Source organism: Penicillium odoratum (genome assembly GCF_028828045.1).
Source record: "Penicillium odoratum strain IBT 22623 chromosome Unknown utg000006l_segment0_segment0, whole genome shotgun sequence".
Taxonomy (NCBI): Eukaryota; Fungi; Ascomycota; class Eurotiomycetes; order Eurotiales; family Aspergillaceae; genus Penicillium; species Penicillium odoratum.
Genome location: NW_026643148.1, coordinates 1,413,507 through 1,426,206, shown reverse-complemented (window position 1 = coordinate 1,426,206; position 12,700 = coordinate 1,413,507). Strand labels below are relative to the sequence as shown.

Here is a 12,700-nt window from a genome sequence, read left to right as displayed (position 1 = left end):
TTTCGAGACGCCGCACTTGGGGTTCTTAATTGACCTTCGGGACCGGGCCGCATATGATGCCAATGAGACTTAGCATTCATCCACTTGTGCATGGTCCATATTATTGCGGGATTAGGGTTCGCACGGCGGTGAACATGTTTGGTGGCAAGTGGCTGGGAGTGGAGGCCGATCGCCAGGATCACGGTTCAATTGGGTTACGATTGGGTAATTTGGGATGATCATGACGGATCAATTGTACTCCGTACTCAAGTCCTTTCTTTTCCCCCTCTGTTTTTTTGGGGCTTGGAATTTAATCTGTCAGGCTCTTGTAGAGTAATTCGTGGTACAATTTGCCTCACCCGGGTCTATCCGTATAAGTAGATATGTGGACTCGACTAGTCAAATCGATTAGCTACGATTTGTTAATTAGCGGTGTGTGAGACTCTACAATTACCTTATTATCTGGTCTGATAAGGCCTAAGATTGCACTAGCCAGCAATCGGTGGCCAAGCCGATGTCGGCCCGGACTTATGATTGGCCCGTAGTCGGAGACACGTGCCCACTCCCACTGACTCAAACGAAAAACCTCTTCCGGCTTCCGCTTTCTCTTCCTCTCTCTTCCCCAGTTCATACCAACACTCCACTTCCCACTCAATACGCCTCATGTCGCACTAAGGAATTTAATTTCCCTCTTCCTCTCTTGACTGCTACACCTAGAGTCGCGCTTATGTGTTTGGCACCCTCAACTTTCACCTCCCAGGACTATATCTCGGGTATGTCCCTCGATCAGCACTCTTTGCCTCGCCATGGTTATTCGATACTAACATTGGCTTTTCCTTAGATCACCTTTGGAAGTCTTCCATCAACTGAATTGAGCTTCTCGTTTATCATTCAGTAAATTCTCGCATCTTGATACATCTCAAAATGTTCATGAACGTCTTCAAGGCTATGCCCACCCGGGCTGCGGCCTTCACTACCCTGAAGAGCCTTGCTCTGGCCCGCTCTATGGCCACTGTCCGTCAGCGTGCTGCTATGGAACCTGCTACCTTCACCATTCGTGACGGTCCCATGTTCACCGGCAAGTCTTTCGGTGCTCGCTCCAACATCTCCGGCGAGGCCGTCTTCACTACCTCCTTGGTTGGGTACCCCGAGTCCCTTACCGATCCTTCCTACCGCGGTCAGATCCTGGTCTTCACCCAGCCTTTGATTGGCAACTACGGTGTCCCCTCGGCGGAGAAGGACAGCAATGGACTCCTAAAGTACTTCGAGTCCCCCAACCTGCAGGCTGCCGGTGTCGTCGTCGCCGATGTCGCCGAGCAGTACAGCCACTGGACTGCCGTCGAGAGTCTGGGTGAGTGGTGTGCTCGTGAGGGTGTGCCCGCCATCTCTGGCGTTGACACCCGTGCCATTGTCACTTACCTGCGTGAGCAGGGTTCCTCCCTGGCTCGCATCACTGTTGGTGAGGAGTACGATGCCAACGAGGACGAGGCCTTCACCGACCCCGAGCAGATTCACCTGGTTCGCCAGGTCAGCACCAAGCAGCCATTCCACGTGAGCGCTGCTAACCCCAACTCCCACGTTGCCGTCATCGATTGCGGTGTGAAGGAGAACATCCTGCGGAGCCTGGTTGGCCGTGGCTCTAGCGTCACAGTCTTCCCCTTCGACTACCCCATCCACAAGGTTGCTCACCACTTCGACGGTGTCTTCATCTCCAACGGCCCCGGTGACCCCACCCACTGCCAGGACACTGTCTACCACCTAAAGCGTCTGATGGAGACTTCCCAGATCCCCATCTTCGGTATCTGTCTCGGTCACCAGCTTTTGGCTCTGGCTAGCGGTGCTCGCACCATCAAGCTCAAGTACGGAAACCGGGCTCACAACATCCCGGCTCTGGACCTGAGCACTGGTCGCTGCCACATCACCAGCCAGAACCACGGTTATGCCGTTGACGCCTCCAGCCTTCCCTCCGAGTGGAAGCCTTACTTCATTAACTTGAACGACCAGAGCAACGAGGGTATGATCCACAAGTCTCGTCCCATCTTCAGCACCCAATTCCACCCTGAGGCCAAGGGCGGTCCTCTTGACTCTTCTTACCTCTTCGACATTTACCTCGACAGTGTGCTCAAGTACAAGAACAGCCAGGCTGGTCTTTACCCCACGCGTGACAGCACCCCCAACCCTCTGTTGGTGGACCTTTTGGCTAAGGAGCGTGTGGGTGTCCAGCCCACCATCGGCATGCAGAACATTGCTGCCGCTGCCGCTGCTGCTTCGGCTTAAATGTTCTTGTGTTTTACTGGAGTTGGTTCTTGGTTGGAAGGGCAAATATCGGTTCATATCATCTGTTTTCTTTGTTAATACTCCTGACTGTTTAAATGTCACTTGAAATATGAAGTCTATATCATCATAATTTTCCATTGGACTGTAGCTGCTATCTCGTAACATCTACCTGGCTGTAGAATGAATAGAAAATATTATCATAGAGCATAAATCCAATGTTGTTTTTTCTCTGCGTCATGGCTTTTTTCTTCGTTATCAGTTCGTATAGAAAGCATTACTGCAAAATCTATTTAGCCACAATAGAAACCACATCCTCGTCCGCTACCGGATGCGACAAGCCCACGCGTTGTGGCACGTGCCTCGCACTAGCACCCCATACCAAGGCATATTTGAACGTATCCTTGAGAGTGCGGTGAATCTGATCGCACACGTCTTCGATAGTCGACTCCTGTCGTACGATAAGCGCTTCCTCGAAACTGGGGTCCTCTCCCTTTCTGTAGATGACAATCTGAGTTAGTACTTGAACCGATGCGAGGGCCATATCTCTGGAAAGAGGAAAGGTTCTCTTACCGCTTGGTGTATAGCCGCATCAACCGCAATTCCTTCCAGATGCGCTCAACAACCTCTTGCACTCCTAGGTCGAGCTCACAACTCATCACGGCTGTGTAGGGCTCACGGGCAAGCTGGTCCAGGAATTCAAGACTGACGCTGTCGATCTTGTTGTAGACATAGAGGCTAGTACGTGTGTTAGGAATTCCCATTGCGATTATGAACTTCCGGTTCATGATCTGCTTACCAGCGAATGTACTTGCGATGGTCCTTCATGATGACATCGATGAAGTCGTCAATTGTGGCTATTCATAATTAGTAAGCCAGATTTCAATCAACGTCCGAAGTGGAATATCAAACTTACCATCCTCATCTCGCACCAGCACCTCGGCATTGAGAATCTTGTAGTCACGCAAAACATTGTAGATCATCTTCTCGTCCAGGCTTTTCGGTGGTGTTTGGAATGTAATCTTCACACCGCCAGCCTTCTTCATCTTCAGATAGATATTTCTAGGTACCAATTAGTCACAATCGGAAGTCCATGGCCGATCCAATACATACGGGGGCTCCTTATTCAATCGAATGCCCACAGCATCCAACTCCGCCTCCAGCAAGGCCCGCTGCTCTGCCTTCTTAGTCGCATCCAGAATCATAAGAATCAAATCACTCGTCTTCGCAGCCGAGATAACCTGACGACCACGACCCTTGCCCTCGGAGGCACCCTCAATGATACCTGGCAAATCCAGGATCTGAATTTCAGCGCCTCCATACTCCAGGACACCGGGAATGGCGGTCAAGGTAGTGAAAGAGTAGGCTGCAGCCTCACTCTTAGTTTTGGTGATCTTGGACAAGAAAGTCGACTTTCCGACGGATGGAAATCCGACCAGTGCTACACGGGCATCACCACTCTTACTGACGTCGAAACCAGCACCACCACCAGAGCCAGCACCACCTACTGGCTCGAGAAGTTGGGCTCGTAGACGAGCGAGCTTTCTGTGAAAGAGTTAATTTGGGTATCTTGATACAGCCACAATTGAAGATGGGGTGGCATACCCTTTCAATAGACCCAGGTGATATTCTGATTTCGTAGAATCAATACATGCATCACCACATGATAAATCAAACCAGGCTTATAGCATCTTACCTGTCGCCTTATTCTCTGCGGGGCATGTTAGCGGGGTGATAAGCGATTTGGATATCGGGTCAACTTACTCTGCGTCCGGCGCATCTCATCCTCAATCCTGCAAAGATGAGTATCAGCACGTAGCCATGTAAATTCTCCAGCGGACAGGAATCTTACTCCTTGATCTTTTCTGTAATGTTCACCATCGTGCCGGTTGTTTCTGTCCAAACTTGCTCAATCCAGAAAAATATCAATTCGAAATTCAGCGTTTTTGTTCGTCGCGAAAACCACCGCCAAGCCCCTTACGTAAGCGGATTTTCCACCGAAGTTCAAGCTTCGCGATACTGCGACCTCTTAACTTTCATTCAACCTCACATTTGCACCCAGACATGGCCGAATCTCCCATCGCCGAACCTCTAGCGGTTCAAGAAACTGCTCTTGTGTCAGAGGAGCAATCGGAGCAGCAACAACAGCCCGAACCCGTGAAGAAAACCAAGAAGATCATTCGAAAGAAACGCCGCCCAGCTCGCGTGCAGGTCGATCCTTCAGAAATCAAGTCCGAACAACCTCCGCAGACTGGAGATTTGTTCAATATCTGGTATAGCAAATGGTAAGTGTTCCCCTGGCCGTGCGCGGCAGTGACCTGTCTATGCTATTCGCGCCTGACCACTGACTTGTACTCGACTCAACAGGTCCGGCGGTGATCGCGAAGACAGATTTGGATTGAACACACCTGCACCGACGAGATGCGACCCTATTAGAGATTCGGGATACACCAAGGCGGACCGCGTTCCAGGTTCATTCTTCTGTGTACGTGCGAGCTCGACTTCTGCTCAAGACCTGGCGTGCTGATATTTGATTTATTAGCTTTATTTCGCAAAGGGAACGTGCTGCAAAGGAGCGGATTGTGAATACCTTCATCGGCTACCGACTATTCATGACCTTTTCAATCCAAACGTGGATTGTTTCGGTATGTATCTAAACCTTGAGCGATGACTGGCTTCACATACTGACGGCATTGGGATGGAATAGGCCGGGATAAGCATTCAGATTACAGAGATGTATGTTTCGTTCCTTTAATTACGCCCACTGGCTATATTGGAATTGCAATGCTGACAACTAAATAGGATATGGGTGGTGTTGGATCTTGTAAATCATGACCTGAACCTCTTCTTATTCCTTGCTGACCCCTTTTCACAGTTCAACGGCAAAATCGCACTCTCTACGTCGGACGAATTCATGTTTCGGTATGGTTTCAATGCTTGTCTGTTACAACGCGTAAAATTAACATATCCGTACTCACAGGACGCAATTGAAGAAATTGTGGCACGTCATTTTGCGCCTTGGGGAGAAATTGCCCGAACAAGAGTTTTAACTGGCCGTGGAGTTGCTTTCGTGACATGTGAGTAACGAACCTGGAAGCATATATTGAGTCCGCAAGCTAACACTCATACTAGATGCCAACGAGGCCAATGCCCAATTTGTAAGTGAATTCGCAAAACGCGCGGCAAGTGCTTGACTAATATTTGATATAAAGGCCAAGGAAGCTATGAGCCATCAAGCCTTAGATGACAGTGAGTCTTACTTCGTCGCCATTCTATAGTAGACATCTTAGCTAACCCAACCAGATGAGATCATCAACGTGCGATGGGCAACAGTTGACCCCAATCCGATGGCACAGAAGCGTGAGGCACGTCAATTGGAAGAGCAAGCCGCCGAAGCAGTGCGCCGGGCACTACCAGCCGCATTCGTGGCCGAGATCGAAGGCCGAGACCCCGAAGCCAAGAAGCGGAAAAAGATCGAAGGCAGTTTCGGGTTGGATGGGTATGATGTCCCAGATGATGTGTGGCACGCTCGCACACGACAGCTAGAGTCAGCACCGGAGACTGCTCAGCTCGAGGCACCGGAACAGCCGTTGATGATTGAGCCAACATACGCACAACCCGAGCCCGAGGCACAAAGTGGCATTTTCTCCAGTGCGACTATGGCTGCGCTGCGCGGACTTGCTGGTGGTAATATTACGACAAAGGCTGCATCCAAGCCATCGGGAGGGCCGTTAGTCGCTTACGGAAGCGATGATGAAAGCGACTAGGCGTATTATGCTCTGCGTTGGCAAAGGCATGACTACAATCTATAATGTTTGTGATTCTTTTCTACCGTGTACTATAGCGATACCTCTTCAAAATTCCAAAGAAAAGATGATTCTTGCCCTCTATGCGCGGTCTTCGTTAACATTGACGTTATTCATAACGGGGTATCCCCAGTTCTCGCTAAAAACATGATATGACAATGAGGGGAGGATGCCCATAGGGCAGCCAAACAATAAAGCACAAATAACCGCCCATATGCAGAGGCGCAGATAATCCATAGATAATCATGCAACATGAATAAAATAAGACAAAGATTCAAACAATCACTAACTCCCCTTCCTCCCCATTCTCCATTCTTCATTCATAATCATCTGTCGCTGCGGCCGAGATCATAGTACACACACGAACCGGTCCGATAGTTGTAAATGAAGGCATTTGTGTAGCTCTCTGCGCTCTCGCTCGTGCGCGATTCAGAGGCTAGATCACTGAGCAACTCGTACACCTGACCAAGGTATTTACGCTCTGTCAGCGGAGCACTCTGAATAACTGTCCGCCAGCTATCCGGGTCCGAAAGCCGAGTATCGCGAATAGCAGCGAGTACATCGTCACGAGTATCAATGGCAGCGACGGGTCCATTACGGGCATTGTCGGCGACTTCACGGGAGCGAAGCAAAGCGGACTCAACAATATTTCTTCGGTTGGTTTTCTTGCTCCGATGCTGGGGGATAAGAATGCGAACGTCGTTCGTCTTTTCGTTGGATTGGTTTGCATCTTGCTGGTTCGGCTGGCGGGATTGGCGTGAATCGGCTGTTCCTTCGCGGGCATAACGGACTTGGGTTTCGGATCGAAGCCATGAGACCAGGTCTGCGCTCCGGATGTCTTGTTCTTCGCGGCGGACAAGGTTGCGTACTTTGTAGCCTCTTTCTTTGCTGTCTTGCTTTGCGATTACGATCCAGCGGTGGTTGTGCTCCCTGTACTTGGCGGTTAGTTCTTCGAGGGATGAAGCGTCCACGGCAAGTTCGGCGCTGATGTTGTTTGCCCAGAGGTCTTCGACTATCTTTATGCCGGTTGTGCGGAGGACGGTCGCATCGAAGCTGGCGACGAGGACATCGCACCTGCGAGTTGCCCAGTAGAGCTCGGCGCCGGAGTCTGTTTCTTTTGGCGGCGCCTTGCCTTCCAGGTATTCGGTCATGACGCTTTTGAGTCGATCAGAACTGAGATTGAATCCGACAGCGTGTGCTTGTGGCCGGTTGGACAGTGCCTTTGGTGAGAACTCTTGAATTAAACGATCATATCGGCCACCTGCGGCAAAGACATCGCGGCGTTTGCTATCGAATACACACTGAAAGAGTATGCTTCCTCGATAGAACTTGTCATTTAAGCTGCTCAGTGGATTGATGTAGATCCTGCGTTTAACACCGAAGCTTTGCAGGTAGGTCATGAGCACATTCAAGCGAGCAAAGATTGCAGGAACTCTGTCTGCATATTCGGTGCCTTCCATGATGGCTTGTATTTTACGCTGCGTTTCTTTCGGCGTATCTGTACTAAAATTTTAATATTGTTTAATCATCGCGGAAGAATTGCCATACCTCTGAAATCAAATCGCGCCAGATCGTCTAGTGAAGTTGATGCCACACCAATCGTTGGGGATCGAAGTTCACTCCGAATTTTCTGCATCGTCCATTTCCCGACATTGAGCTTGCTGAGTACCTCCTTCACCAAAGGAATTTGAGAAGAAGTAATGCGGCAGAACTCCATGATAAGCTGCAGAAGATCAGAGTGGTTGACAAGGAAGCACATCGAAGCAAGCCGCAGAGGTGGGAACTCCTCGATGATCTCGTCTAACACTTTAATAACCTCCGCCTCTTTCAGCGCTAGGTCCAAAGTGTTGTAGGAAACAATGTCAAAGTCCACCTCACGGTGGGTTCGGGGCTCGCTCCCATGAGTAGAATCTCTGTAAACCGTCCCAAAGGCAAATGTCTTCTCCAGCGAGCGATGTTGCCGGGGAATCGCACGTGCATTTGGGACTGTGAAGTCAAAGGGTAGCTGTAGAAGATTGCCTGAGACATCTAATAAGCGTACGGCCCCGCTTGAATAATGGTGCGATCGTGGGAATAGCATCTGTCTCGATGTTTCCACCGCGCCATGTCTTCGGAAAATCGAAGTCAATTTCTTTTTCACAAGACCACTTAGGAGTAGCTCATTCGTAGCTGGCGCCCCGTGCGAATCCATGTCCCAAGCGATGTCCTCGAATTTCTTCGGTGATTGGGAGAAGATCGCAGAGAGGATTTTCTTGTAATCGGGGGAATTTGGATCGGAGAGCAAATGCACAATGGCTCGTCGGAAAGTCTCTTCTTCAACTTGGAGAGGTATTCTTCCACTGGACAGGAGTTCGGCAGCTGTCGGCCGTTCGTTAGGCGTGTGATTGAGAAGAGAGTCAATGATCTGGCCTTGAACGAGCTTCTCGGATTGCTCAAAAGTAGATGGGAGTTTATGGTTGGGTTCTCTTATCGCTCGAAGTGTTTGATCACGCTCCATATTCGTCGGCAGCGGGTGGCACATCTCAAAGAAGATGATACCAAGGGAGAACATCTGTTATGGATTAGTAACAATATATCAAATCTTCTTTAGCAACACTCACATCGACTTTCTCGTTGTAGTGTCCCGAAATCTCTGATTTCATTTCTGGTGCGACGTAATACGTCGTACCCAGGCTACGGGTGAAGTTGCCTTCGAAGTCAGCAGCGGCAGATGAACGCACTGCAGTCGTGAATTGGCCACTGGTAGCAAGACCAAAATCACCGATACGGGGGTTGTTGGCAACATCAATGAAGATATTATCCGGTTTCAGATCGCGATGGATAATACCGTGGCTGTGAATATGGCTCAACCCATCGAGAATCTGTCTGAACAGGCGCCATGACCGATCAGTGTCGTCGCAGAGGCCGTTCTTGATCAGATCTCGCAGTGTGTGCTTCTCACAATACTCCATTTGGATATAGAGCGTGTTCATCACGGGACGGCCATATGAGCCAGATCTAGTCTGGCTAAGCTCAGTACCGTCTATGCTGTCTGTTCCATACCATCCCTGGGAATCATGGGGACGATGATCCGAAATTGTTCCCTCGTTTTCCTCGTCACTGTCATTGGCAGCGAATTCAATTTTCGGATATCCGCTGGAGCTAATGAAATCAAGGCCACCAGGACTCAATTCATGGTGTTCACGACTGGCAAAGGAATCACCTTCGGTGGATGAGATGGCCTCTTCGTAAATGTGATAAAAATCTTCCTCCAGCCACGCAGTATAATACCGAACGACATAGGGGTTGTTTAGTCGTGAAAGAAGCATAATTTCAGACAGCGTATCCTTCAACGCTGGGGCAGAGGACTCTGTAATCTTTTTGACTGCGTAGAATCGACCGTCGAGTTTGTTCCTTGCTTTGACGACTTGACCGAATCCGCCTCGGCCAAGTTGGCCCGCCTCGTCAAAGTCGTGGTGATATCGTGAGAATGTTGGGAGGGTACCAAAAGAGTCCAGTCGTGGCCTCCTCTGCAGGGATACAGAGCTGGAGTCACTATCACGCATTGTTAAAGGCGCGTCGACACGGAAAAACTCCGACGGCAGCAGTTGGAAAGCTGTCGCACGTTTCTTGGGGTCTGGTCGGAAGAACTCTCGAAGTAGGTCCTGAAGGGGAGGGGAGAGACCCAAAGAAGTCATTAATTGATTGGCCGAGGTATATCTCAACAAGACATCTTTTCCGAATGCCATCTGGAGCAAAACAATACCCAGGTCCCAAACATCAGTCTTCATGGTCGGCAGTGCGCCCTCCTGTGTCAGCTCAGGAGGAATCCACAATGGCGACTTGGATGCATTTAGAGTTCGCTTTGTGACGGAAGAGTCTGGTAAAGCCTCTTCCACGCTAGACTGGAGCTTCACGGTGGTATCACCAGGTCCTTTCCTGAAGATCATGACTCGGCCACAGTGGATAGTTCCATGGACAAATCCACTCCGGCGATAAAATTCCAAGGCTTCAAGCAGTTGAATCATCCAGCCACGAAGTGTGTCAACTGCAACGGTGCCGACAATATCAAGAAGTTCAGAGAGTGAGCCCTTGTTGGCATACTCAAAAAGAGTATAAACAGTCCAGGAGTCATCTGGCGAACTGAAATCGCTAATGGGACGAGTGATTTTGAACCCTACAAAATCAACTACATTAGGATGCCGAAGTCGTTTCAGACTCTCCAATTTATCCTCGCTGGTCCGCATGCGTTCCCGAAATGAGCTCGCATGAGAGCTTTTCTCATCCAGGAATATCTCCTTGAGTACTATCAGTGGGACATGGCACCGACCTTCCGAGACAACTGGTCGCACAGTGAACGTTTTCTTAGCGTGTTGGGACTGCAAAAGTGTTTTTCCATGCACGGCACGGAACAACAGTGGTTTATCATCGGTATCATTTACTACCAATGGCGGATCAAAGAAGATAGCACCTGGAGCATTCTCCATAAGATCATCCACTTTGTTTGAATCCGCCCCAGTAGTCCGGCTCTTGCGTCTCAGAACACGTTCTCTGTCTCGTTGCCGAATCTTATCCTGAAGCATTGCCTGCAAAGCATTCTCCTCTGCTGCAGAAGCAGCTTCCTGTTGACGCAATTCTTCTTGCTTTTCAAGCTCTGCACGCTGAATGGCGGCTGCCTTTTGTTCCATCCGTTCCTCTTCAAGACTGGGAAGATCTTTATTCTGCTCAAGCGCCTGCGCTACATCCTCCAAAATATCCTGGATTGATACTGCCAGTTCATAAATCATCTCACTTCCCAGAAGGGTTGCTGGCCTCTCGCGAATAATTTCTTGGATGCGGGAGCGGGCCCCATCGCGGAAATCATCCAGGTTTTCCAGTGAAAGAATGGGAACGCTTTTGGGATAGGTGGCAGGCAGTTCAACTAAGAGCACGAGGCAGATATCTGGATTGGAGGAGGCGCGGAGGTGAAGCTTAAATGTCACGTTGGAAGATTGCTATATAGTGTCGCAACAGTCAGTACTGTCTAGAATAGAGAGGCTGAGACACACACCTGCCACGCTGATGGTCTGTTCTCGACAACTTCAAAATCATCGTCATAGATTGAGCGAAGGGCTTCTACCTCATTGAGGTGGATTTCACGGTAGTTGGTAGTTTGTATCGGGGATGTTAAGGTAGAGTCCGAAGATGTTTGCTTTTTCTGGCGGGGAGCTTTCTTCCTATGTTTGGGAGACATCGCGGGGCGTGGCGCGAAATCGCCCTACATCCAGCTTTTGGTGAATTGCATAAGGAACAAAATAAATAAGTACAATGGATGAGGACGTGAGAATGCCTTTTTTCTTTTCACGAGGGGGAAAAAACAGGCGGTCAGATAGAACGAGCAAATACTTTATCGATAGTGAACTTGTTCACCGCTTAGTATTGGATGACGTCCCGTTGGTTAATAGCCCTGGAAGTTGACAATGGAGTCTAGAAGTATATAGTAGACTGCTATGTTGAAATTGTAGTTGGATGATTTAATTCATAAGAGCTTCAGATCTATCAGGTACACAATCCCTGCCCAAGTGTGGATATTGTCTGCGTTGGTTAAACACCTATACAATTGGCACTGCAGTAGTCGATTGCCACCATCAAATGGTTTTACCTTATGCTCCAAATGACCCACATATGCGTGTTCCTGTCATTTCAAATACATAGGAATATATCATCTATACACCGAGATTGTTTAGTAATCTGTGAGTTATTTAGAAATGTCTAGATAGCAAGTTTCTTGGAGAAGATGGAAGACACTATTATTGTGATGAATGGGGCTCTTACTCTCACATAGCTTTTGCCTCCGTATGATCCACTTGTCATCATTGTGGGTCAAAATAGTTAGCCCAGAGTACATATACGGAGTAGTCGGTGTACGGAAAATGTATGATGATGACCTTGGAATCAGATGGCTGGCAGACTACTCTATACAATTGTTGCTCAAAATGTATAGGTATGGGTTGTCCGAGGCCCAGCCATGCTGTAGCAACTACATCATAATTTATTCTACAACTATGTCCAACTGTTTACTCATAGCCATCTTAGTATATACTTATTCTACCATCTGATGGTCGAACTCATGACCAGAATTTTGATCTTTAAGTCCTACCATGCTTAGGTAGCCTTGTCCTAAACGATCTGACTAACCACCGTGAATTGGTAATACCTGGAAACACGGCATCGCTCATCCAACTCATGGGCGATCACTTCGAAGGACCAAGCCTCCAACCACGAAGATCATCGGTGCATATTCGCAGTGACTCCACTGGCATTGGCCGTGAAACCAGCAAATCGCGCCATCGGCAAATGCAAATGCATTAGCAAGAATCAAAGACCAAGCCAGAGACTTGGAGGTACCGAAGAAAAAGAAATATAGATGGCTAGTCTCATAAAGATGTCGCAAACTCCATAAACCGCCATCAGGCCGTCGAACATCTTCCGATCCGCGGCACCAGCGGAAAGAACGACAGCGCATAGGCTGGGAGCACGAGGGGATTGATACCGAATTCCACAAGAATATTTGCAAAAGCTGTAGGAGTTAGATCAAGAGAGATGTTTTAGAAAAGGAGATGTTGCCAAGGAATGAATAGTGTACGGGGTATATTGGTTGTGTTATGAAGTTGGCGGTGTGC

At 48.9% G+C, this 12,700-nt stretch overlaps 4 protein-coding genes across 4 annotated transcripts; 2 read left to right on the top strand and 2 right to left on the bottom strand.

The window, feature by feature from the left end:
• Nucleotides 1–903: 903 nt before the first annotated feature.
• On the top strand, nt 904–2,256 carry cpa1 (carbamoyl-phosphate synthase (glutamine-hydrolyzing) CPA1; the record flags this gene model as incomplete). Its single annotated transcript, XM_057142914.1, has 1 exon — nt 904–2,256. The coding sequence occupies one exon, from the start codon at nt 904–906 to the stop codon at nt 2,254–2,256; it is 1,353 nt and encodes a 450-aa protein (XP_056992202.1).
• A 286-nt stretch (nt 2,257–2,542) lies between these two features.
• Nucleotides 2,543–4,134, bottom strand: N7520_008979 (uncharacterized protein; the record flags this gene model as incomplete). Its single annotated transcript, XM_057142913.1, has 9 exons — nt 2,543–2,750; nt 2,827–2,991; nt 3,053–3,110; nt 3,170–3,315; nt 3,367–3,798; nt 3,859–3,883; nt 3,950–3,964; nt 4,018–4,046; nt 4,106–4,134. 9 exons carry the CDS (start codon nt 4,132–4,134, stop codon nt 2,543–2,545), a joined length of 1,107 nt encoding a protein of 368 aa, XP_056992201.1.
• Nucleotides 4,135–4,317: 183 nt separating this feature from the next.
• Nucleotides 4,318–6,020, top strand: cwc2 (active spliceosome conformation promoter CWC2; the record flags this gene model as incomplete). Its single annotated transcript, XM_057142912.1, has 8 exons — nt 4,318–4,538; nt 4,621–4,738; nt 4,796–4,898; nt 4,961–4,989; nt 5,129–5,330; nt 5,386–5,411; nt 5,466–5,502; nt 5,557–6,020. 8 exons carry the CDS (start codon nt 4,318–4,320, stop codon nt 6,018–6,020), a joined length of 1,200 nt encoding a protein of 399 aa, XP_056992200.1.
• Nucleotides 6,021–6,385: 365 nt separating this feature from the next.
• On the bottom strand, nt 6,386–11,271 carry cpcC (putative protein kinase (Gcn2); the record flags this gene model as incomplete). The annotated part of the gene is made up of 4 exons (XM_057142911.1): nt 6,386–7,557; nt 7,608–8,610; nt 8,660–11,032; nt 11,089–11,271. 4 exons carry the CDS (start codon nt 11,269–11,271, stop codon nt 6,386–6,388), a joined length of 4,731 nt encoding a protein of 1,576 aa, XP_056992199.1.
• Nucleotides 11,272–12,700: the final 1,429 nt, after the last annotated feature.